General features: G+C 44.1%; 1 protein-coding gene across 1 annotated transcript in view; it reads left to right on the top strand.

The window, feature by feature from the left end:
- The window catches only part of LOC132385993 (E3 ubiquitin-protein ligase TRIM39-like), a 196369-nt gene extending 170662 nt beyond the window's left edge, over nucleotides 1–25707 (top strand). The window contains exon 7 of the mRNA XM_059958225.1: nucleotides 20844–25707. Within this exon, the coding sequence (XP_059814208.1) occupies nucleotides 20844–21394 (551 nt within the window). The 3' untranslated portion in view covers nucleotides 21395–25707. The remainder of the gene's footprint in view (nucleotides 1–20843) is intronic.
- Nucleotides 25708–27089: the final 1382 nt, after the last annotated feature.

The following is a 27089-nucleotide window of genomic DNA, read 5'->3' as shown; positions in this document are numbered from 1 at the left end:
CCTTTAATTGAACAAATCAAGCAACTTGTTACCAGGTGTTCCCCATTATCTCTGTCATTGGTTGGTCGAATTAATACTATCAAGATGATAGTATTACCCATATTTTTATATTTAATCGAAGCATTACCAATTTTTATTCCTAAATCTTTTTTTGATATTATTCATTGCAAAATATCTTCATACATGTGGCAGAATAAAAATCCTAGATTAAGTAAGAAATATTTACAGAAGATTAAGTAGGAAGGTGGTTTGGCTTTGCCAAACCCAAGATTTTACTACTGGGCAGTTAACATCCGATAGTTAATATCATGGACACGAGCATTGGTCGTAGTACCTTGCCCACAATGGTTAAACTTGGAGTGTAAATCTGTACAAGACTTCTCATTGTTTTCTATTTTAGGATCTTTGCCTCCTTTTGCTTTATCTAAATCAAATAAACAAATAACTAACCCTAGTTAAACATACCCTAAGAATATGGTTTCAATTTCGTAAATTCTTCAGCTTGAATAAGTTTATCTTATCAACCCCTATTATATCTAACTTTTTGTCCAGCCCTCTTTTATGGACTAAGCCTTTGTGTTATGGAAAGCAAAAGGTATAACATGTTTTTGTGATCTATTTTTAGATAACAGTTTTATGTCCTTTGAACAGCTATCCAGCCTAAAACTCATTTTTTTTTAAGATACTTGCACGTTTGAAATTTCTTGAATGTTAGCCTTTTCTGAAATTATGTCCAATGGACATTACAGAAAAAAATTCTGGCTCTGAATCCTTGCCAGAAGGGTTTAGTTGCCATCATTTATAATATGATCATGAAAATACAGCCAGGAGTATCAGAAAAAATTAAGAAGGAATGGGAAAAAGAACTTCATTGTCTTATACCCACAGGGCAGTGGGAGAATATTTTACAATTAATCAATTCTTCTTCTATTTGTGCTAAACATGCCTAATACAATTTAAGGTTGTTCATAGGGCTCACATGTCCAAGGATAAACTCGCTCGATTTTATTCTTATGTTAATCCAACCAGTGACAGATGTCATTCTGAAGTTGCTTCATTGACCCACATGTTCTGGTCTTGCCCCTGTTTGCAAAATTATTGGAAAGATATTTTTGGTATTATTTCAACAGTTCTGAATAGGAAATTGCAACCGCATCCTATTACTGCAATTTTCCATTTAACAATGGTGGATAATAGTCATTTATCCCCCCTCAGCCTGGCGGATGATTGCATTTGTTACATTAATGACTAGAAGATCTATCCTATTGAATTGGAAAGAAATTAGTCCTCCAACTATATTTCAGTGGTTTTCTCAAACTATTTCTTGTTCGAGTTTAGAAAAAAATTACAAGTGTTGTCTTTGACCCTTCAGTTAAATATGAAGAAACTTGAAGACCATTTATTCAACATTTTCATATGAGCTAAACTGAATTTTCCTGAACCTGACTTTTATTGTCCTTAATTGTTTGGGTGGAGGTGCGGAGTTATTGACGCTACTGTGTATAATTGATATAATGCAATGGCCCATGTCGGTTAGGATTTTTTCCTTTTTTTTGGGGGGGGGGTATTTCTTATTTTCTCCATTTTTTGTAACCACCATGAGTTTCGGAGGTTATTATCATCTATTTGTATTTTTACCTTAACCTATTAATTATGTACTCTCAAGCTCTTTGTATTCACGTTTCATTTATGTTTGTTTAAAATCAATAAAAAGATTTAAAAAGGACTATTCTGAGGAAAGGATGGAATAGGCGCAACGGGCCGAATGGCCAGACACGCTCCTGTTCGTTATTTTCTAAAGCACGAGTTTACCTTTGCGCCTTGATCTCCCTTGGTTTTCAGCCGTTCGGATTGCACAGGGGAGCGGTGAGAGCTCCGGAGATCCACCGGCAGCCGCTGCGGGGCAGCTCCCGTCTCCCAGCAGGAAGGGACGGGTCTGGGAGACAACTCCAGACAACAGGCCCCGATCCTCGGCGGGGAAAGGCCGGGCGCCCTCCGTGCAGCTGAAACATCTCACGGAATCTCCGCCGGTCGCTTCAGCTCTGCCTTCGAAAGGATTCACGACCCGCCGGTGGTGCAGCCGAAACCCGAGGCGCAGCTCCCGGTCTCCGGCCCACTCGGTCCCGGTCCAAACAGCGTCCCGCCCACTGACACCCCTCAGCCAATGGCAGCACCCCTCTCCGAGCAGTGATCGCTGATTGGCTATGTGTGTGAGAACGGGCTGCTACTGGGAGCTGGAGATGTCAGTCACAGTTTGTTCCCAGAATTAAAGGAAAATCCCCGAAACTCAAAGTTCAAAATAAATTTTATTATCAGAGTACAGATAAGTCACCACATACAACCCCGAGAAGCATTTTCCTGCGGACATACTTAGAAAACGTATAGAATAGTAACCATAACAGAAGCAGGCAGTGAAAGATCAGCCAGAGTGCTGCAGGTAACAAACTGTGCGAATGCAAATACAGAAACAGGATAAATCACAAGAGCATGAAATAACCGCAGCGGCTGCTGCTGGATCTCCGGAGCTCTCGCCGCTCCCCTGTGCCACATAGGAGATTGGTGAGTAAAATCAGAGCTCATGGCATTGGGGGCAGGGTTTCAACATGGATAGAAAACTGGTTGGCAGATAGAAAGCAAAGGGTAGCAGTGAATGGGTGTTTCTCGGACTGGCTGGAGGTGACTAGTGGGGTACCACAGGACTCTGTATTGAGACCACAGCTCTTTACGATTTATGTCAACGATTTGAAAACTATATCAGCAAGTTTGCTGACGATACTAAACTGAGTGGCAGTGTGACATGCGAAGAGGACGTTAGGAGAGTACAGGGAGACTTGGATAGGCTGGGTTAGTGGGCAGATACTTGGCAGATGTCATTCAATGTGAATAAATGTGAAGTTATCCACTTTGGAAGCAGGAACAAGAGGGCAGAGTATTGTCTGAACGGTGTCGAGTTAGGTAAGGGAGAAATGCAAAGAGACCTAGGAGCCCTAGTTCACCAGTCAATGAAGGTGAATGAGCAAGTGCAACAGGCAGTGAAGAGGGTAAATGGAATGTTGGCCTTTGTTACAAGGGGAATTGAATACAAGAGCAAGGATGTCCTTTTGCATTTGTACAGGGCCCTGGTGAGACCACACCTGGAATATTGTGTACAGTTTTGGTCTCCAGGTTTAAGGAAGGACGTTCTGGCAGTTGAGGAAGTGCAGCGTAGATTCACTAGGTTGATTCCTGGGTTGGCAGGGTTGTCTTACGCAGAGGGATTGGAGAGATTGGGCGTGTACACGCTGGAATTGAGGAGATTGAGAGGGGATCTGATTGAAACGTTTAAGATAATTAAAGGATTTGATAGGATTGAGGCAGGAAATATGTTCCAGATGTTGGGAGAGTCCAGTACCAGAGGGCATGGATTGAGAATAAGAGGTCAGTTATTTAAAACAAGAGTTGAGGAAGAGCTTCTTCTCCCAGAGAGTTGTGCAGGTGTGGAATGCACTACCTCGGAAGACAGTGGAGGCCAATTCTCTGGATGCTTTCAAGAAGGAGCTAGATAGATATTTGATGGATAGGGGAATCAAGGGATATGGGGACAAGGCAGGGACTGGGTATTGATAGTGAATGATCAGCCAAGATCTCAGAATGGCGGTGCAGACTCGAGGGGCCGAATGGTCTACTTCTGCACCTATTGTCTATTGTCAATCCGACAGGCGGAAGGCCAAGGGAGAACAAGGTGCAAAGATAAACTCGTGATTTAGAAAATAAGAAACAGGAGCAGGGGTTGCCATTCGGCCCGTTACACTGTTCTGCCCCTCACTCAGAACATGTTGAACTTTGACCTCACCGCCACTTTCCTGAAACGTTCCCAACATCGCCGAGCTCCTAAATATGTCCGTTTACTTTAGGAAACTTGTGGAGAAAACTCCAAATATTCACTGCACTGTGTTGGGGAAATTTCTCCTCATCTCAGTCCTGCTGAGGTGACCTCGGATTTTGAGTCTGTGATCCCTGGTTCCACTACCCAGCCAGGAGAAACTTCATTCCTGCCCCTACCCTGTAAATACCCTGTGAGACTGTGTCTGTCTCAATCAGGAAGCTTCTCCATGTGAACCTTGTGTTAATGAAATTGGTGACAGTTCTTTCAGACCAGCAGCTTTGACCACAAGAACACCAGACAGTGGTCAGCACGGAATGTCCTGCAGTTACAGCTGGAGAAGGACTGGATGGACACAGTGGAGTGGTTCCCTGAGCAGACAGTCCAGACCATCTGGCAGAATGCCTCCTCACCAGATCTCACCAACAGGCAGCAAGACCTCAGCTGTCTGGCGGCGATTCGGGCGCCTCCCAGTCTGATCCTCGCTGCATGCCCGGAGATCACTCCCACAGCGCGCTGCCCCGAGATTACTGCAGTGGAGACGAGAGGGCCCCTCCCAGTCTAATCCTTGCTGCATGCCCGGAGATCACTCCCACAGCGCGCTGCCCCGAGATTACTGCAGTGGAGACGAGAGGGCCCCTCCCAGTCTGATGCTTGCTGCATGCCCAGAGTCACTCCCACAGCGCGATGCCCCGAGATTACTGCAGTGGAGACGAGAGGGCCCCTCCCAGTCTGATCCTTGCTGCATGCCCGGAGATCACTCCCACAGCGCGCTGCCCCGAGATTACTGCAGTGGAGACGAGAGGGCCCCTCCCAGTCTGATCCTTGTTGCATGCCCGGAGTCACTCCCACAGCGCGCTGCCCCGAGATTACTGCAGTGGAGACGAGAGGGCCCCTCCCAGTCTGATGCTTGCTGCATGCCCAGAGTCACTCCCACAGCGCGATGCCCCGAGATTACTGCAGTGGAGACGAGAGGGCCCCTCCCAGTCTGATCCTTGCTGCATGCCCGGAGATCACTCCCACAGCGCGCTGCCCCGAGATTAGTGCAGTGGAGACGAGAGGGGCCCTCCCAGTCTGATCCTTGCTGCATGCCCGGAGATCACTCCCACAGCGCACTGCCCCGAGATTAGTGCAGTGGAGACGAGAGGGGCCCTCCCAGTCTGATCCTTGCTGCATGCCCGGAGATCACACCCACAGCGCGCTGCCCCGAGATTAGTGCAGTGGAGACGAGAGGGGCCCTCCCAGTCTGATCCTTGCTGCATGCCCGGAGATCACTCCCACAGCGCACTGCCCCGAGATTACTGCAGTGGAGACGAGACGGTCATTCACCTCTTTGCGGGCTGTGGGCTGGTGAAGATCTGTGGAGAAAGATGCAAGGGCCTGTGCCACAGCAGCTGCGTGACAGAAGGCTCACTGACCCTCGGGCTGTTCCCAGGACGCGCAGGAAAACGGACAGCGAGTGCTGCTGGAAGATCATCAACTCGGGGAAAGACGCCCGAAACTTGTTATCCTGCCATCACATCGAGATGTCCGGAAAGCAGGGGTTCCCAACCTGGGGTCCACGGTTCCTGTTACTGGTATTGGTCTTTGGCATTAAAAAACGTTTGAGAACCGCTGTCGTACAGGAATACTGCCGTCTGACACATTCCAGACTACAGGGACACTATTGGAACCACAGGGATCCTCTACACTGGACAGGGAGAGGCCGGGTTGGCTCAGGAAGCCTCACAGTTATTGTAGTAGTGAACCACCCCAGGGATGCACATGGCTTCTCCTTTCAGCGCAGGACTTCAATCGTCTTCCAGGGGAAGGTCCTTCCGACCGCAGGGATGAGGCCTTTGGAGATTCAGCTGACGTTTTTGTCGCACTGGGATTTTACAAGATGGGGTTGCTCACACACTAAACATAGAAATGGTCAGAATTTCCACTGAACACATCCAGCAAAACCATGTTGATTCCCGGAGCAAACACGAAGAAATCTGCTGATGCTGGAAATTCAAACAACACACACAAAATGCTGGTGGGACACAGCAGGTCAGGCAGCATCTATAGGGAGAAGCACTGTCGATGTCAGGACTGACTGAAAGCAGAGATAGTAAGAGATTTGAAAGTAGTGGGGGGAGGGGAAATGCGAAATGATAGGATAAGACCGGAGGGGGTGGGGTGAAACAGAGAGCTGGAGAGGTGATTGGCAAAAGGGATACAGAGCTGGAGAAGGGAAAGGATCATGGGACGGGAGGCCTCGGGTGAAAGAAAGTAGGAGGGGGAGCACCAGAGGGAGATGGAGAACAGGCAGTGATGGGGAGAGAGAAAGAAAAAAAGACAAACAACAAAATATGTCAGTGATGGGGTAAGAAAGGGAGGAGGGGCATTAATGGAAGTGAGAGAAGTCAATGTTCATGCCATCAGGTTGGAGGCTGCCATTGTGTTGTTCCTCCAACCTGAATGTGGCTCCACATTGACAGTAGAGGAGTCCATGGATAGACATATCAGAATGGGACTGGGACGTGGAATTAAAATGTGTGGCCACTGGGAGATCCTGCTTTCTCTGTCGGACCGAGCGTAGGTATTCAGCGAAACGATCTCCCAGTCTGCGTCGGGTCTCACCAATATATAAAAGGCCACACCGGGAAGACCGGACACAGTATAACACACCAGCTGTCCTGACGAAGAGTCTCGGCCCGAAACGTCGACAGTGCTTCTCCCTGCAGATGCTGCCTGGCCTGCTGTGTTCCACCAGCATTGTGTGTGTGTTGTGTGATTCCCCGAGTCTGCAGCGCGCGTAGTGGACAATCGCGGTACTGCAGGGGATCAGCAGCTCCCCGAAAGTGAAAGCATTCTGAATCAGGAAGTGCCGGAGTTAACATGGCTTCGAAAGGAGAGACCGACAGTTTGAGCGAGGAGGTGATTTGTCCCGTCTGTCTGGATTTCTTCACCGATCCGGTTACACTGGAGTGCGGACACAACTTCTGTCGCTCTTGTATCACACGGTATTGGGAAAGGGAGCAGAGAAACTCCTGCCCGGAATGTAGAGAGGAGTTTGCTGACCGCACCCTCAGGGTGAATCGGGCCTTAGCAAATCTGACACAAAAAGTACGAAATCTAAACCTGAATCCGAAAGGGAAGGAAAGTAAACGTCACTGCGAGGAACATGAGGAAGAACTGAAGCTGTTTTGTGAAACGGACAGGACACTGATCTGTCTGGTCTGTAGAGACGCGCAGGAACACAGAGAGCACCGCTTCATGCCGATTAAAGAAGCTGTTAAAATCTACAAGGTAAAAACTAACGTTAACTTAACATATTTCCTTTGTCCTTTGCTACACCTGACTCCTAACCTCCTCCCTCGTCACCATTCAGGGCCGCAAACAGCCCAGTTCCTCCCGTTTCTTCCATGGTCGATTGTCCTCTCGTATTAGATTCCTTCTTCTCCAGCCCTTTACCTCTTCCACCTGTCCCCTCTCAGCTTCTCACTTCATCACCCTCCCCCACGTTCCCCCTCACGTTGTCTCACCCGTCACCTGTCAGCTGGTTCTCGTCCCCAACCTTTTTATTCTGGCTTCTCTCCCATTCCTTCCCAGTCCCAAAGAAGGGTCTCATCCCGGAACACCGACTGTTTATTTCCCCTGAATAGATGCTGCCTGACTCACTGAGTTCCTCCAGCATTTTGTGTGATAATCGGGTTTGATCACCTGTTTCTTTTGATGCATCTTTGTTTCTATTTCCTTCACTCTCTGACCTCCAGGATCAGCTAAAATCTTCCTTAGACTCTCTCACAAAAAAGAAATCAGACTTCCAGGAAAAGGAGCAGCAACAGAAAGAGAAGATTTCCGGAGTTCGGGTGAGGCTTCCTGGGCGGAATTTCTGATATTACTGTCGAGTTTTGCTCCATTTAATGCAGAATAGCCGAGTATCGCAGCTCCAGTGACCTGGGTTCGATCCTGACCTCTGCTGCTGTCTGTGTGGAGTTTGCAGGCTCTCCCTGTGACCACGAGAGACTCCGACACATCCCAGGGACATGCTGGATGAATGGCTAATTACCGTTAACCCTGAAAAGGTGGGGAGGGTGTGTGTGAATCAGATGAGAGTTTATGGTTCAATATGTGAGAGCAGGTTTCAGGAAAACGTGAGGGAATGGTGTTGACGGGAATGCTCTCAGAAGTAGCATGGACTCCAATAGACCGAACTGAATGACGAAAGGAAACAGAGCACAGTAATGCAGTATATTAATCTTCACCTTTCCTTCGACAGGAACAGTCACACAGTGTTCAGTCCCACATCACAGCCCAGTTTGCTGAACTGCGCCAGATTATCACTGAGAAAGAGCAGAGCTTACTCAGGGATCTCAGGGAAGAAGAGAAGAGGATTCTCAACCCAATGGAGAAAAATCTTCTAGCTCTTCAAGAGAATATAAGGATTATTCAGGAGGAAATCACTAAGTTAAAGGAACAGATGGATCAGAACGACAGTGTGATGTTTCTCAAGGTGAGGGATTATATTTCAATTTGTTTCTGTCAAAGGGCACTGAATGAACAGTGGTATATTTGAAATAAACACAGCACCGAGGCCAATTCTAACAAATCAATTGCCGCTGCTGGCGACCTCACACAAGTTGTTATACCTGCATGATGCGCCCTCCCATCACTCCAATAATGACATTTCAAAATGTCCAAGATACGCTTTCAGTCCTTCATTAGCAAAATACAATCTTGAAGCGATGAAACTTCAGGGTAATTCATTGTGAAGTAAGCTGCAACACAGCGGTCAAGAACAGAATGACATCCGCCCGTCCCCAGCTCAAAACTGCCCAGAACAAAGTACAGATACGTAACCTTTCCCCGTCGCCTTTACCACGTCCCCAATCACGTGACGAGTTACCATAATAAACACGTAACACAGAATACAATGCAGACAGAAAACAGATATGTTGCTCCTACACACAACATTTACAAATGGCAGTAAACTGTTTCTCACCAGACAATTGATGCAACTATTCAGGGTTGTTGCTGTCCCATAATAATAAGATTATGAAGGGATTGGACACGCTGGAGGCAGGAAGCATGTTCCCGCTGATAGGTGAGTCCAGAACTAGAGGCCACAGTTTAAGAATAAGGGGTAGGGGCCATTTAGAACAGAGATGCGGAAAAACTTTTTCACCCAGAGAGTGGTGGATATGTGAAATGCTCTGCCCCAGAAGGCAGTGGAGGCCAAGTCTCTGGATGCATTCAAGAGAGAGTTAGATAGAGCTCTTATAGATCGTGCGGTCAAGGGATTTGGGGAGAGGGCAGGAACGGGGTACTGATTATGCATGATCAGCCATGATCACAGTGAATGGCTGTGCTGGCTAGAAGGGCCGAATGGCCTACTCCTGCACCTATTGTCTATTGTCTATTGTCCTAAAACTGGGCTTCCACAACTTCTGTACACCCCAGGACAAAATGCAAATCTCTCTGAAATTATTTACTCCGATCATAACACAGAGCTGCTGACTGTTTCCTTAAATACCGCATTAAATATCCTTTGAAACTCCCATTAACACCCGGTTCCAGTCACAGGCTGTGCGTGTGTCTGGTGCGGAGGGTGTGAGGGTCTTTGTCAATCAGTGAGAACAAAGAATGTGACCCACACATTAGACTTATCCTCCATATCCGGTTTCCATCAGATTATGGAAACTTTCACTGTCTCTTTATTTTCTGGATATATTTCACATGGGATTATATCCCATTCTCTATCATAAACAGGCCATTAGGTCCATCTTCTATCAGTATCCCTGCTTCACAATCCTCCTTCCACCTACTCACCACAACCAGCAACAGTGCCCTGAACTCCCTGGTCCCTCACGTGTTTATCCAGCCTCCCCATTACAGTCAGTCTCTGCTGTTCCATTTCATCCACTCCTGTGGCAGCGAGTTTCACATCCTCCTCACTAAATTTCTTGTGGAATTTGTTAAAATCCATCTGGAATTACATCTCCCCACGAGTCTCCCCATAAATAGAGGTACTTCCTCCACCCGCACACAATCACATACATCACTGATCTTAAATTCCTCCATCCTATCAGACTGACTTCATATCCAGATGATAATGCACAGCCTGTCCTGTCTTCGCTGTAAGTTTCATCCTCTCAGTAATGGTATGACATTCATAAACTTTCCCTGTCATTTACCCCATGGTTCTGTATTGTCCGTGTGTCTGAGTGATTGTGGGAGTGGGAATTTTCAACACCTTGTAATGATTTGGATGAAATGCAGGATGTGGACAGTAAGTCCAAGTCTAATCAGATTTGTGTTTTATTTATTTCAGGAGGAAGCTCGTCGGAACAGGAGGTAGGACAGGCTCTTTACTGAAACACTGAATGGATTTGTAAGATAGTTCAGAATAGCAATTTATAACCAGTAGTTTAATATTTACAGGATTAATGACGATGTCCAGGAATTAGCAGTGACAGATGAGACCCTACCAGTTGAAAACTTCGATCACCCCTATTTGTTGAACACAGTGCTGAGAGAAACGCTTGATGCTATTAATCGAGGTAAAACGTACAACGATTCATTTCCCCTTGTTTATGAAGCTCAATTTAGTTCCAATGTGAGGCAAAGATTGTCTGTAATACTGGGCTGAAGGGGAACTAAAGTTTATTCCACATCAACTCCACCGACTGGGAGGCATCACTGTCACATGGTCAGCTGGAGATGTCAGACCCCTGGACACACCAGCACAGGGTCACAACACAATCAATATACGGGACTGTCAGATGAACCACTGTGTTCCAAACCCAGGCAAATGCATTAACACACCAGGACATAAGTTTGGATCTACCAGAGGAACTGAGAATTTAATACTGACAATAATATTGTCAGGAATAAAAATGAGTATCAGTGTGGTGATAGGGATTGTCAGGAAAATACACAAGTCGTTCATGTGCCCTGTGAGTGCAGACTCTGACTGTCACAGGTCTTCCCCCTTCCGGATCAGCATCTCTCATTGTTGTTAGAGGCAGAAGAGGGGAGTGGTCGTGATCGGGGCCTGAATCGCCAGGGGAACAGACAGGAGATTCTATTGATGTGAACGGGACACCCGAATGGTATGTTGCCTCCTGGGTGCCAGGGTCAGGGATGGGTATCAGTGCATTAGGGAATCATCAGGGGAACAGACAGGAGATTCTATTGATGTGAACGGGACACCTGAATGGTATGTTGCCTCCTGGGTGCCAGGGTCAGGGATGGGTATCAGTGCATTAGGGAATCGTCAGGGGGACAGACAGGAGAATCTATTGATGTGAACGGGACACTCGAATGGTATGTTGCCTCCTGGGTGCCAGGGTCAGGGATGCCTCGAATCGTGTCCGCAGCATTTTAGAGAGGGAGGGAAAAGAGCCAGATATCTTTGTAAATTTGTGACAATGACATTGGAAGTAAAAACAAAGAGGTCCTGAAAATAGAATTTGGAGAGCTTGGTAGAAAGCACTGAAGCAGCACCCCCAGGGTTGTAATTTCCAGATTGCTGCATGTGATACGTGCTGGTGAGGGTTGAAACAGGATAATTTGACAGATAAACATGGCTGAGAAGATGGTGCTGGGGACAGGGATTCAGGTTCTTGGATCATTGGGATCTCTTCTGGTGGAGGAATGACCTACTCAAAAGGGATGGGTCGCACCTCGACCCGAGGGAGAACAATATTCTCACAGAGAGGTTTGATAGAGCTGTTGGGGAGGATTGAAACTAATTTGGTGGGGGGGGGGTGTTGGAACTGGAGTGAAGGGATAAGACTGATGGTAAAAATGCAAAGATAGCGTCCAGTCAGACTGTCAGATAGGGCGGACAGATGAGAGGAGAAAATTGCAGCCAGTAGGGTGAGTATCAGTGCATTAGGGATGCAGAATTAAAAAGGGTAGCAGATACAGTACACCAAGTGTTATATTCCAATATATGGAGTATGAGAAATAAGGTGGATGATCTTGTTGCACTATTACCGATTGTTAGGTATGATGTTCTGGCCATCACTGAATTTTGACTGAAGGATGGTTGTAGTTGGGATCTGAATGTTCAAGGTTACACAATGTATCGGAGGAAGGAAGGAAGCCGATGGGGTGGTGTGGCTCTGCTGGTAAATCAGCAGCTAGATGTGACATAGGATTGGAAGATGTTGAATCTTGTGGGTTGAGGTAAGGAATTGCAAAAGTAAAAATGACACAGACACCAGTCATATACAGGCCTCCCAACAGTCAGTGGGTTGAGGCCCACAGATTACAACTGGAAATAGAAAAGGCTGATGAAAAGGACAATGTTATGATAATCACGGGAGATTTCAACATGCAGGTCAATTGGGAAAATCAGGTTGGTAAAGGATCTCAAGAGAGTGAGTTTGTTGAATGCAATGTGATGGCTTTCTAGAGCAGTTTGTCGTTGAGCCTACTCGGGGAACAGCTCTACTGGGTTGGGTGTTATGTATTGAACCAGAGGGGAGTAGTTAAAAGAAACCTTAGGAGGCAGAGCTCACAACATGACCGAGTTCAGCTTGAAATCTGATAAGGAGACAGTAAAGTCTGATGTTGTAGTATTTCAGAGGAGTGAAAGAAATTACAGCGGTCTGAGTGAGGAGTTGGCCAAAGCAAATTGGAAGGAGATGCTGGCAGGGATGAGAGCAGAGCAGAAATGGTGTCAGTTTCTGGGAAAATGAGGATAGATATACTCCAAAAATAAATAAATACTCAAATGGCGAAATAGTTCAACCATGGCTGACAAGGGAAGACAAGTTAATGTAAAGGCAAAGGAGAGGGCATACAACTAAACAAAAATTATTCGGAAGAGAGAGGATTGGGAAGCTTTGAAATATCGACAGAGAGGAACTAAAAGGATGATTGGGTGGGAAAAAATAAACAAGAAATTGATTTGAATTGAACTGGCCTGGTTGAAGAAGCTGTCCCGGAGCCTGTTGCTCCCGGCTTTTATGCTGCGGTACCGTATCCCGGATGGTAGCAACTGGTACAGGTTGTGGTTGGGGTGACTCTGGTATCCAATGATCATTCAGGCCCTTTTTACACACCTATCTTTGGAAAACAAGATAGCAAACAATATCAAATTGTTTTTCAAGTATTGTAAAAAAATAAAACAGAGATGAGAGTGGATATAGGACAGCTAGAAAATGAGGCTGGATGCATAATAACAGAGGATAAAGAGATGGCAGATAAGCCAAATATTTTGCACCAGTATTCACCGTGGAAGACACCAGCACTGTGCCCGGTGTTGAAGAGTGCGAGGGAAGAGAAGTGAGTGCAGTTACTGTTACAAGGGAGAAGCTGCTCAAAAAGCTGAAAGCCCTAAAGATGCATAAGTCACCCAGACCAGATGAACTGCACCCTAGTGTTCTGAAAGAGGTCGCAGTAGAACTTATGGAGGCATTCCAAATAATCTTTCAAAATCACTGGACCCTGGCATGGTGCCAGAGGACTGGAAAATGGCAAATGTCACTTGACTCTTTAAGTAAGGAGGAAGGCAGCAGAAAGGAAATTATTGACCAGTTTGCCTCACCTCTCTGGTTGGGAAGAAATTGGAGTCAGTTGTTAAGTGTGAGGCTATGGAATACTTGGTGACACTGGACAAGATAGGACAAGTCAGCATGGCTTCGTTAGGGAATATCCTGCCTGACAAACCTGTTGGGATTCTTTGAGGAGATTACAAGCAGGATCGATAAAGGGGATGCAGTGGATGTTGTATATTTGGAATCTCGGAAGGCCTTTGACAAAGTGCCACGCATGAAGGTGGTAACCAGGTTCAGAGGCCATGGCATTACAGAAAAGTTACAGGCATGGTTAGAACATTGGCTGATTGGTAGGAAACAGCGAATGGGAGTAAACGGAACCTTTCCTGGTTGGCTGCCAGTGAGTCGTGTTCCACAGGGACACAGGTGTTAGGACACCTTCATTTTATGCTGTATATCAAGATTTAGCTGATGGAATAGAAAATAAGATATAGGAGAAGAAATAGGCCATTCGGCCCATTGAGTTTACTCTAATATTCAGTCATGGGAAGACCCAATTCTTCCGGACATCCCCACTCCCCTGCTTTCACCCCATACCATTTGATGCCCCGGCTAAATGAGAACCGGTACATCTCTGCCTTAAATATGCCTTGGCCTCCGCAGCCACATGTCGCAACAAATTCCACAGATTCTCCACACACACTGACTAAAGTAATTTCTCCACATCTCAGTTCTAAAAGGACGTCCTTCAATCATGAAGTCACACCCTCTTGTCCTAGAGTAGATGGCTTTGTTTCCAGGTTTTGCAGATGATACGAAGATTGGCGGAGGGGCCGATAGTGTTGAGGAAACAGTTAGGCTGGACAAGGACATGGATGAGGAGGATGGGAAAGAAATTGGCAAATTATATACAATGTTGGAAAATACATGGTCCTGCACTTTGGTCGTAGAAATAATGTGCAGATTTTTTTTTTTCAAATGGGGAGAAAATGAAAAAATCTGAGACAAAATTGGATTTAGCAGTCATTCTGCAGAACTTCCTAAATGGTAACTTGCAGGTAGAGTCAGTGGTGAGGAAGGCAAATCCAATGTTAGCATTGAATTCAATCGGTTTAAATAGCATTCATTTCAAGAGCAGGGATGTGATGCTGAGGATTTATAAGGCACTGGTGAAGACTCACCTTGAGTATTGTGAACAATTTTGGGCTCCTCGTCTAAGAAAAGATGTGCTGGCATTGCAGAAGGTTCATTTCATAAGGATGATTCCAGGAATGAAAGGGTTATCATACGAGGAACGTTTGATAGCTCTGTGTCTGTACTCGCTGGAATTTAGAAAGATGAGGGGGAATCTCATTGAAACCTTTCAAATGTTGAAAGTCCTAGAAACCTTTCGAATGTTGAAAGTCCTAGACAGAGTAGATGTGGAAAGGATGATTCCCATGGTGGTGGAGTTTAGGAGAAGAGGGCACAGCCTCAAGACAGAGGGGGAATCTATTTAAAACATGTGGAGAAATTTGTGCCAGCAGCTGTTGAATTTGTGGAACCTGTTGGGTGTATTTAAGGCAGAGCTTGATAGGTTCTAGATTGGACACAGCATCAAAGGTTACGGGGAGAAGACCAGGTAGTGGGGCTGAGGAGGGAAAAAAGGATCAGCAATTATTGAATGGCGGAGCAGACTCGATAGGAAAATGGCCTAATTCTGCTCCTATGTCTCATGGTGATCAGACCACTACATTGAAGCATTGTGAGAATGAGCTCGGACACACCAACAAGCATTGACATGGGTCAAGATTTCATCTCGGGAGAAGCACACACAGCATAACCGGCCTAGCAAAGCTCCCTCACAAACATATACAAGAAGGACTGGCAGATTGTAGTCAGAGCCTCAGCAATGTACGTTGTTATTTCCCTCAGTAACCTGGAAACCAGTCTCTTCAGAGACAGTCATTTATTCATTTAAACAACTCAATCACGTGTGACACATTGTCAACACACACCAGACATGTGATGACACACTGTAACATAAAAATTCTTCAATGTGCACACTCTCCTTCAATGTGTATACACAGCACACGGATATTTACCACAATCAACACACACACACACACACACACACACACACACACACACACACACACACACTAACAGAGTGTGACACACGGCCACAGAAATAGGCACAAATTCCCATTTAGGATTGAAATCTGCCGTCCTTACCCAGTCTGTCTGTTCTGTGTCACTGAGCTGCCCTCTGACGTGACGTCACATCAACACTTCACAGACAGACTCCGGGGTGAGATTCCTCAGGAGGATGATCTGGGAGGGTTTGATGGATGTTGAACTCACGGCCCACTTCATCAATTTGCAAGACTAAGATGTCTTCTTGAGCATGGCCCATTTGTGTGTATTTGCCCCCCCCCATCCCTCTAACCATTTCCCATCTGTGTATTTATTTGAAAATATGTTATTTTTTACCTGTTTCTACAGCTTCTGAGGGCAAATTCCGTTCACCAACCTCCCTCTCTTAAAATGTTACCCGATTTCCCATCTCACTTTCAATCTGAGGCCTCTGGTTCTGTACTCCCATTTCTTGGAAAAAGAACGTTATTTAAGCTCCTTAGAATTATTTACCTTGATAAGGGGTCATACCTGAACATCCTACACTACAGCTGAATAGCCCAAGCTTACTCACTCTTTGCTTTTAACCCAAGCCCCCAGTCCTGGTAACATCCTCCTGAAGCCTCCTGTCCAGTGTAATGACATCCTCCCCATATTCGGGAACCGGAAAAGCAGACAATACTCCAAGTATGGTCTATCATCGACATCAAAGGCCTTGCTAAATTTCATGTGGACAGTGTGGAATAAGCTGATGAATACACGACTGAAGGTGTTTTTTTAGATTGGGACAAGAAGGGCGGCGTGGGAGCTAAATTCTGAAGGAAGACAGTGTAAAAAAAAAACTTTGCGTACAAGAACGGCGAGACTGCGCAGGACAGCGCGGAGAGTTTAAAAAGATGAGCACCCTATACAGCGGGCAGCGGAGTGGGTGGCAGCAGAGTGTAGGGCTTTGGCTCAACGGGCTCAGGCGGTAACGGGAAGAGGCGAGAGCGAGGAACCGACTCTTTTTCTCCCCTTTGAAAATCAGCCCGGACGGACGGGGGAACAGCAGGGCACATTAGCTAATGGTTTAAAAAGTCCGTGTGCTTAGCGAAGTAAGTGGGGGAGTAGACCTATCTTTCTTTGTTTCATTCCTGTAGAATTAGGTAGCATGTCTGCAGGGTTAGTGCTTTGTTCAGGGTGTCAGATGTGGGAATCCTGGGAGACCTCCAGCCTCCCTGATAGCCACATCTGCACCAGGTGAACCGAGATTCAGCTCCTCGGAGACCGTGTTAGGGATCTGGAGCAGCAGCTTGATGACCTACTGCTTATTAGAGAAAACGAAGAGGTGATAGACAGGAGCTACAGGGAGGTAGTCATCCCTAGGCTACAGGGGTCAGAAAACTGGGTGACTGTCAGGAGAGGGAAGGGAAATGCCAGGGTAGTGGAGAGCACCACTGTGTCTGCCCCCCTCAGCAACAAGTATATCGTTTTGGATGCTGTTGAGGTGGATGACCTGACAGGGGACGGCCATGGTGACCGGGTCTCTGGCACTGAGCCTGGCGCTGTTGTGCAGGAGGGAAGGAGGGAGAAGAGGAATGCGGTAGTCATAGGGGATTCCATAGTCAGGGGAACAGACAGGAGATTCTGTGAGCCTGATAGAGATACCCGCATGGTGGGCTGCCTCCCAGGTGCCAGGGTATGGGATCCAGGGTATGGGTCCAGAATATCCTGAAGGGAGAGGGCGAGCAGCCAGCTGTCTTGGTACATGTTGGTACCAATGACATAGAGAGGGAAAGGGAGGAGGTCCTGAAGAGAGATTTCCGGGAGTTAGGAATGAAGCTGAGAAGCAGGACCTCCAGGGTAGTTATCTCAGGATTGCTACCTGTGCCATGTGCTAGCGAGGGCAAGAACAGTAGGATCAGGCTGATGAATGTGTGGCTGAGAGACTGGTGCAGGGGACAGGGCTTCAGATTCTTGGATCATTGGGATCTCTTTAGGGGGAAGTATTAACTGTTCAAAAAGAACGGGTTACACCTGAACCCGAAGGGGATCAATATCATAGCAGAAATGTTTAATAGAGCTGTTAGGGAGGGTTTAAACTAATTTGGCAGGGGGATGGGAAAGAGGTGACATAGGATCGGAAGGTGCAGAATCTTTATGGGTTGAGCTAAGAAATCGCAGGGGTAAAAGGACCCTGATGGCAGTTATCTACCGGCCTCCTAACAGCTGCAGCGATGTGGACTACAGATTACAACAGGAAATAGAGAAGGCTTGCCAGAAGGGCAGTTTTATGATAATTGTGGGGATTTTAACATGCGAGTGGATTGGGAAAATCAGATCGACACTGGATCTCAAGACAGAGAATTTGAAGAATGTCTACGAGATGGCTTTTCAGAACAACTTGTTGTTGAGCCCACTACGGGATCAGAGGTACTGAATTGGATATTGTGTAATGACCCAGAGGTGATTAGAGAGATTGAGGTGAAGGAACTGTTAGGTGGCAGAGATCGTAACATGATTGAGTTCACTGTAAAATTTGAGAAAGAGAAGCAGAAATCCGATGTGTCGGTATTGCAGTGGAGTAAAGGAAATTACAGTGGCATGAGAGAGGAACTGGCCAAATTTGACTGGAAAGGGACACTAGCGGAAGGACAGCAGAGCAGCATTGGCTGGAGTTTATGCGAGAAGTGAGGAAGGTGCAAGACAGATACATTCCAAAAAAGAAGTAATTTTCAAATGGAAAAAGATGCAACCATGGCTGACAAGAGAAGTGAAAGCCAAAGTAAAAGCAAAGGAGAGGGCATTCAAGGAAACAAAAAAATAGTGGGAAGACAGGGGATTGGGAAGTTTTTAAAAGCTTACAAAAGGAAACTAAGAAGGCCATTAAGAGGGAAAAGATGAACTATGAAAGAAAGCTAGCAAATAATATCAAAGAAGATACCAAAAGCTTTTTCAAGTATATAAAGAGTAAAAAACCGGTGAGAGTGGATATAGGACTGATAGAAAATGATGCTGGAGAAATTGTAACGGGAGATAAGGAGATGGCTGAGGAACTGAACGAGTATTTGCATCAGTCCTCACTGAGGAAGATATCAGCAGTATACCGGACACTCAAGGGTGTCAGGGAAGAGAAGTGTGCGCTGTCATAATTACGACAGAGAAAGTACTCAGGAAGCTGGATAGTCTCAGGGTAGATAAATCTCCAGGACCAGATGGAATTCACCCTTGTGTTTTGAAGGAAGTAGCTGTGGAGATCGCAGAGGCATTAGCAATGATCTTTCAAAAGTCAATAGATTCTGACATGGTTCTGGAGGAGTGGAAGATTGTAAATGCCACTCTGGTATTTAAGAAAGGGGCAAGGAAGCAAAAAGTAAATTATAGACCTGTTAGCTTGACATCGGTGGGAGTCAATTGTCAAGAATGAGGTTACGGAGTACCTGGAGGCATATGACAAGATAGGCCAAACTCAGCATGGTTGCCTTAAAGGAAAATCCTGCCTGACAAACCCATTGAAATCTTTTGAGGAGATTACAAGTAGGCTGGACAAGGGAGATGCAGTGGATTTTGTGTATTTGGATTTTCAGAAGGCCTTTGACAAGGTGCCGCACATGAGGTTGCTAAACAAGATAAGAGCCCATGGAATTACGGGAAAGTTACATCTGTCGATAGAGCGTTGGCTGATTGGGAGGAAACAGAGAGTGGGAATAAAGGATCCCATTCTGGTTGTCTGCCGGTTAAAAGTGGTGTTCCAGAGGGGTCCGTGTTGGGGCCACTTCTTTTTACGTTGTATATCAACGATTTGGATTATGGAAAAGATGGCTTTGTTGCTAAGTTTGCTGATGATACAAAGGTAGGTGGAAACTCCCCCACCTGAGGAATCAGAGAGTCTGCAGAGAGACTTGGATAGATTTGGAGAATGGTCAAAGAAGTGGCAAATGAAATACAATGTTGAAAAGTGTATGGTTATTATTTAAGTGGAGAGAGAATTCAAAGTTCTGAGATGCAACGGGACTTGAGGGTGCTCGTGCAGGATACCCTTAAGGTTTGTCTCCAGGTTGAGTCGGTGGTGAAGAAGGTTGACATTCATTTCTAGAGGAATAAAATATAAGAGCAGGGATGTGATGTTGAGGCTCTATAAGGCACTGGTAAGACCTCACTTGGAATAGTGTGTGCAGTTTTGGGCTCCTTATTTAAGAAAGGATGTTCTGACATTGGAGAGGGTTCAGAGCAGATTCACCAGAATGATTCCGGGAATGAGAGGGTTAACATGTGAGGAACATTTGATCACTCTTGGACTGACCTCCGTGCAGTTTAGAAGAATGAGGAGGAACCTCATGGAAACATGTTGAATTTTAAAAGGCATGGACAGAGTGGATGTGGCAAAGTTGTTTCCCATGATGGGGGAGTCTAGTACGAGAGAGCATGACTTAAGGATTGAAGGGCGCCCACTCAAAACGGAGATGCAAAGAAATTTTTTTAGCTAGAGGGTGGTGAATCTGTGAATTTGTTGCAGCAGTGGAGGCCAGGTCATTGGGTGTATTTAAGGCAGAGATTGATCAGTATCTGAGTAGCAACGGCATCAAAGGTCACGGTGAGAAGGTGGGGGAGTGGCACTAAATGGGAGAATGGATCAGCTTATGATAAAATGGCAGAGCAGATTCGAAGGGCCGAATGGCGCCTGAGATCTCCACCACCCCCGGTCCACGGGGCCGCGCTGACCGAGTCTCCCCCGATCCCCGGGGCCGCGCCGTCCGAGTCTCCCCCGATCCCCGGGGCCGCGCCGTCCGAGTCTCCCCCCGATCCCCGGGGTCACGCTGTCCGAGTCTCCCCCCGATCCCCGGGGCCGCGCTGCCCGAGTCTCCCCCTGATCCCCGGGGCCGCGCTGTCCGACTCTCCCCCCGATCCCCGGGACCCCGCTGCCCGAGTCTCCCCCCGGTCCCCGGGTCCGCGCTGTCCGAGTCTCCCCCCCGATCCCCGGGGCCCCGCTGTCCGAGTCTCCCCCCCGATCCCCGGGGCCCCGCTGTCCGAGTCTCCCCCCCGATCCCCAGGACCCCGCTGTCCGAGTCTCCCCCCCGATCCCCGGGACCCCGCTGTCCGAGTCTCCCCCCCGATCCCCGGGGCCGCGCTGTCCGAGTCTCCCCCCGATCCCCGGGGCCCCGCTGTCCGAGTCTCCCCCCCGATCCCCGGGACCCCGCTGTCCGAGTCTCCCCCCGATCCCCGGGGCCGCGCTGTCCGAGTCTCCCCCCGATCCCCGGGGCCGCGCTGCCCGAGTCTCCCCCGATCCCCGGGGTCTCTCTAATTCTCTGCTTCTCCCCCGATCCCCGGGGTCTCTCTAATTCTCTGCTTCTCCCCCGATCCCCGGGACTCTCTAATTGACAGATGAAATTCTCTGATTCTCCCCCCAGTCTCTGTCACCCTGGATGTGGAAACGGCGCATCCGGAGCTCGAGGTGTCTGAGGATCGGAAGAGTGTGAGATGGACCGGGACCTGGAGGAATCTCCCTGACACCGGGAAGAGATTCACAGACTGGGAATGTGTGCTGGGATCGGAGGGATTCACATCGGGGAGACATTACTGGGAGGTGGAGGTGACGGGGATTCGGCGCTGGTGTCTGGGAGTCGCCGCAGAGTCTGTGAAGAGGAAAGGAGGGGTCAGTCTGAGTCCGGAGACCGGATTCTGGGTCATCAGGCGGGTTGATGACGTGTTACATCGGGATTGTGACGTGTTCGGTCTCCCCTCCCCCGAGTCCCGTCTCGCTGCCGGTCCCATCCCCGGGAGGGTGGGAGTTTATCTCAGTTACGAGTCCGGGACAGTTTCATTTTACAACGCGGAGACCAAGTCCCATCTCCACACCTTCACTGGGAATCAATTCACGGGGAAACTTTATCCTTTCTTCGCGCCCTGGGATGTGAACCAGTGGCTGAGAATCTGCTCCGGTTCCGCTCCGGGTCTGTAAACGGGTCGGGTCCCGGGACCGGCGTCAGGAGTAAAGTCCCTGTAAATATAAATGTGCGGAGAGTGCAGCTAAATACGTGGCTAAGGGGATGGTGCAGGAGGGAGGGCTTCATGTTTCTGGTCAATTGGGCTTTGTTCCCGGGAAGGTGGGGCCTGTTCCGACGGGACGGTTTGCCCCTAAACTGGGCGGGGGGGGGGAATAAAATTCTTGCGGGTAGATTTGCCAGTGCTGCTCCGGGGAATTTAATTTAGATTTGCAGAGGGAGGGGAACCAGAGTGTCAGAGCAGATAGTGAGGTGCAGGAGGATAAGGAACATGAGAGGACTGCATGTATAAACGGAAATGAAAAAAAAGCAGATGATATACATATTCTCAGGTACATCTATTTCAATGCACGGAGTATTGTCGGTAAAACAGATGAGTTTAGGGCTTGGGTTGACACGTGGGATAACGACATTACTGCTATTGGTGAGGGGCAGAACTGGCAGCTTAATGTTCTGGTAAAATTGGAGAACGGCCAATTTTGTGGAAATGAAAAAGGATCTAGGAAGAGTGGATTGGGATAAGTTTTTTTTCTGGCAAGGATGTGTTCAGTAAGTTCACAGGCATAAGAAATTAAATAGAGATTGGGTTGGAAATGTTATAGCAACTTCATTTAATTCAAAATCGAGAGGAGTTGCAATTTCGGTTAATAAATCTTTACCAATTAAAATACAAAATGTAATAATTGATTCTGTGGGGAGATACGAGATTATACATTGTCAAATTTTTTCAGAATTATGGAATTTTATGAACATTTATGCACCAAATGAAAATGATGCAAAATTCATACAAGAAGATTTTTTGAACTTGGCTGACGCAAATGATAAAATATTAATAGGCAGAGATTTTAATTTTTGTTTAGATCCAGTTTTGGAAAGGTCAACTACAGTTGTTACAAAATTAAAAGAAATAAAACTAACTTTATCATTAATGAAAGATTTAAACCTGATTGATATATGGAGGAAAATTAATCCAAGAGAAAGAGATTATTCATTTTATTCAAATAGACATAAAGCTTAGATGGAGATTTAATTCAATTTTATTAAAACGTCAAGATTTTTGTGATTTTATGAAAAAACAGATTCAATTTTTTTTGGATACAAATTTACATTCAGTTGAGGGTAAAATTGTATTATAGGAAGCGATGAAAGCATATTTAAGGGGTCAGATTATAAGTTATACATCTAAAATTAAGAAGGAAAATTGGGAAAAGATATAAAGTTAGAAAAAGAATCTCAAAGATATATGACAGAACAAAAACAAAGACAACTTGTTAATAAAAAACTACAATATAATATCGTACATATCGTACAGAAAAAGTAATTATGAGAACTAAACAGAAATATTACGAATTAGGTGAAAGATCACATAAAATTCTTGCTTGGCAGTTGAAAACAGAACAGGCTTTTAAAACAATAAATGCAATTAGAACAAGTGTAAATAAGGTTGCTGATAAGCCTTTGGAAATTCATGAAACTTTATTTTTTTTTTATATACTGAACTATATCAATCAGAATCACAAAATAAGATTACTGAGATGGATAAATTTTTATCACAAATAACCCTTCCGAAATTTAATTTGGAAGAACAGAAAGGATTAGATATGCCCTTTACATTAAAAGAGGTTGAAGAAGCTGTAGGATCACTTGAGAGTAACAAATCCCCAGAAGAAGATGGTTTTCCTCCTGAATTTTATAAAAAAAATTAAAGATATATTAATTCCTCCCTCTATGGAATTAATATACCAAGTGGAAAGAATGCATAAACTCCCACAATCTTTTTTAACAGCGATCATAACTGTATTGCCAAAAAAAGAGATCCTCTAAAACCAACATCATATAGGCCTATTTCTTTGTTGAATACAGATTATAAGATAATAGCAAAAATTTTATCTAATAGAATATCTAAATATTTACCAAAATTAATGCATATGGATCAAACAGATTTTATTACAATCAATGGATAATCTAACCTGGTTACTTAGTATAATTCATCTGGCACAAAAAAGAGAGGAAATGAGTGTGGCATTTGCTTTGGATGCAGAAAATGCATTTGATAGATTGGAATGGGATTTTTTTGTTTAAGGTATTGGAAAAATATGAGCGAGGAAAATCTTTTATACAATGGATTAAAACCTTAAATACTAATCCTCAAGCTGAAGTAGTTACAAATGCTCAGATTTCAACACCATTTTGCTTAACGAGGTCAACTGGACAAGGCTGCCCGTTATCACCTGCTTTATTTGTATTGGCAAAAGAACCATTAGCTGAATTAATTAGAACAGATTCAGATATTGGCGGTTTTAGAGTTAATCAAGAAGAATATAAAATTAATTTATTTGCTGATGATGTTTTGATTTATTTTACAAACCTATTACAATCTTTGCAAAGATTATCTTTTAAATTGGAAGAATACGGGAAAGTATCAGGGTATAAATTAAATTGGAATAAAAGTGAAATTTTACCCCTTACAAAAGGAAATTATAATCAATGTCGATTAGTAACTCAATTTCGATGGTCAATAAATGGGATAAAATATTTAGGTATCAGAGTTGACAATGATGTAAAAAATTTATATAAACAAAATTATTTGCCATGATTAAAAAAAAATAAAAGAGGATCTTGATAAATGGATGATGTTACCAATAACATTAATATGTAGAGTTAATGCTGTAAAAATGAATATATTCCATAGATTGCAATATATATTCCAAACTTTACCAATACAATTACCGCAGAAGTTTTTTCAAGAACTAAATAAATATGTAAGGAAATTTCTTTGGAAAGGAAAGATGTCAAGAATATCATTGGAAAAATTGAGATGTAAATTTGATTTAGGAGGGTTACAACTTCCAAATTTTAACAATTATGATAAAGCAATTCAACTTAGATTTATTGCATCTTTTTTTGATGAAAAAAAAAACCCGGCATGGATTAGAATAAAATTAGATAAGATAGGAGAAAACATACCAGAAGATTTTACATATAAATGGGAATCCAAATTGATACGGGAAAAAAAAAGAATCTCCTATATTAAGACACTTGAATGATTTATGGAATAAGGTAAATATGGACGATAAGATAAAGAAATCTTTATTAGCAAAAATAAACTTTAATTCAAAATAGGCTTATTCCTTTTACAATGGATAATAAACTTTTACATAATTGGTTCCAAAAGGGGATTAAATATATATGTAATTGTATTGATGTCGTTTGAGCAATGAAAAAATAAATATAAAATATCATACAACACTCTTTTCTCTTATTTTCAATTAAAGGACAATTACGAGAAAAGCTGGGTCAAACAATGTTGATGCCAAAACTTAGTGAAATAGAAATATTAATTCAAAAAGGAAAAATTTAAAAAATTACATCTTGTATGTACAATTTGATTCAAAAACAGACTGAATCTGGAATTCATAAATCAAGACAAAAATGGGAAACTGATTTGAATGTTAAAATTGTTGGAAAAAGTTGGTCAAAATTATGTTCTGATAGTATGATAAATACAATAAATGTTCAAATTAGATTAATACAATATAATTTTTACATCAATTATATATAACACCACAGAAAATAAATAGATTAAATTCAAATATGTCTGACCAATGCTTTCGATGTAATCAAGAAATTGGTACTTTTTTACATTCTACTTGGTCTTGTTTTAAAATTCAACCATTTTCGATATATCTGACTTTTATTGGAACAAAGTACTGGAGTTCAACTCCCAAATAGTCCAATATTATTTTTATTAGGAGATATTGAAGGGACAATACCGAAAATTAAATTGAATATGTATCAGAAAAAAATTATAAATATTGATTGGCAGTAGCTAAAAAAGTTATCGCAATTACTTGGAAATCTGAGTTATATTTAACTATGGATTATTGGAATAATGAAATATATAGTTGTATTCCACTTGAAAAAATTACATATAATCTAAGAAATGAATATGATATATTTTTCAAAATTTGGCTCCCATACCTACAAAAGATAGGATTAAATATATAGGTCCTTTGAAGATAAAATTATAATGTAATTGGGGAAAGTAAGAATAAATATTAAAATTATTTTGAACTCCATGGAGCATGTGGGTATCCTCCAATATCGAGGCAATCTTTTTCTTCTTTATTTCTTTCTTTAGATAAGGGTTAAGGTGGGGATGGGGAGGAGGACTAATATTATTTTTCTTTTTCTTACTAATTTTTCATTACATTTATTCTTTGTAATTTTCTAAAAATTTAATAAATAAATAAAAAGAGCATCTCAGTAATCCAACAGCCCACTCACCTTTGCTACCCTTTATGTTATTTCCTTACGTTTAACACAATTATTACGTGCCTTTTCCAGCTCAAACTGTGAATTGATTTAAAGTCAGTCCCATAATTTAATAGCTTTTATTTGAAAACTATCTACCCTCGCAAAGATTGTACTGAAGACTGCATTTGATTTTTCTTCAGCCTTGTACGCTTCACATTGAAATAGTATGTGTTTCGACGGTTTCATAATGACAAAATGTACACGACACAGAATGAAGTTTTCCAATTAGTTACAAGGCATAATTAAGCATAGTGTGGATATTTCTGTCATGTGAATATCATTCCTTCCCTTGTTTTAAGCCCTTCTTCTATAAACCCAACAGGTTTATGTATTCTGGAAAGGTGTCTGTCTTTACGTCCATTATCCTACGTCTTGCCATAAGCCCCTAATTCTTAACACTACCAACCCTTTAGCTTCTAATTTGCTAAGTGGAAGGTCTATATCCACAGCTTAACATTTAACAGCTTTTGGTGCTAAACAGTCAACATCATCATTTCCCTCAACAGTGTGATATGCAGGCCCCATAATGTGCAGACATATAAATCAAACTTTATATATGAAATACCGTTTGTCAAGTTTCCAACAGTCAATCTGACCTACTGCCAGAATGACCTGTTTAAGACTCATCAAAACTGAAATGTATTCTGAGCAAATTATAAGGACCAATTTCCTCCATCCACTGTAAGCCTAAACTGTTGGCAAAGAATTCTGCTTTCTATGCTGATAAATGGCTATAAGTCATTTCTTTATCATTACCTGCTATTCAGGCACACAAAAACAGCCACACCAACATCCCCAATTAAATTATCTTTTGATTCATCTGTAAAAATGGTTACTGTATGATAATAACTTTCATTAATATACTGATGACCAACAGACTCTCAGGCAGAACCGAATCCGATCGTGTAAAAAGTAAAATCACCTGAAGTCAATGGAAAAAACAATGTGGGGTTACAGAGAACGCTACAGTGGGACATACTGTGTCATCAAATACACCCATATTCGCAGCATGGTAAGAACCCAGCCACCCAAAACAAAAAACACTCTTCTAGTGATGTTCCCAACCGTCCTCTAGCACAACTTTAACAGGATGATCATTTCCTTGACCCGCAAATTAATCCAGTATGTTGACATCAACTTGAACCTCTGTTACTTTGAGGGCAATTGTCCCATTGCAATCAGTAAAGCCAAAGCAGGAGACAACATTACCGCACCAGAACACAATTAAAAGTCTGTAATTGTATCACATACAAACACTTTTAATTTGAAGATGAAGGTGATCCACAAGCCACACAGACATAATCATGAACAGATCAAATTAAACAAATATAATTG

The sequence above is a fragment of the Hypanus sabinus genome, assembly GCF_030144855.1.
Source record: "Hypanus sabinus isolate sHypSab1 chromosome X2 unlocalized genomic scaffold, sHypSab1.hap1 SUPER_X2_unloc_9, whole genome shotgun sequence".
In the NCBI taxonomy this organism is placed as follows: domain Eukaryota; kingdom Metazoa; phylum Chordata; class Chondrichthyes; order Myliobatiformes; family Dasyatidae; genus Hypanus; species Hypanus sabinus.
This window is presented reverse-complemented; position numbering and strand designations above follow the sequence as displayed.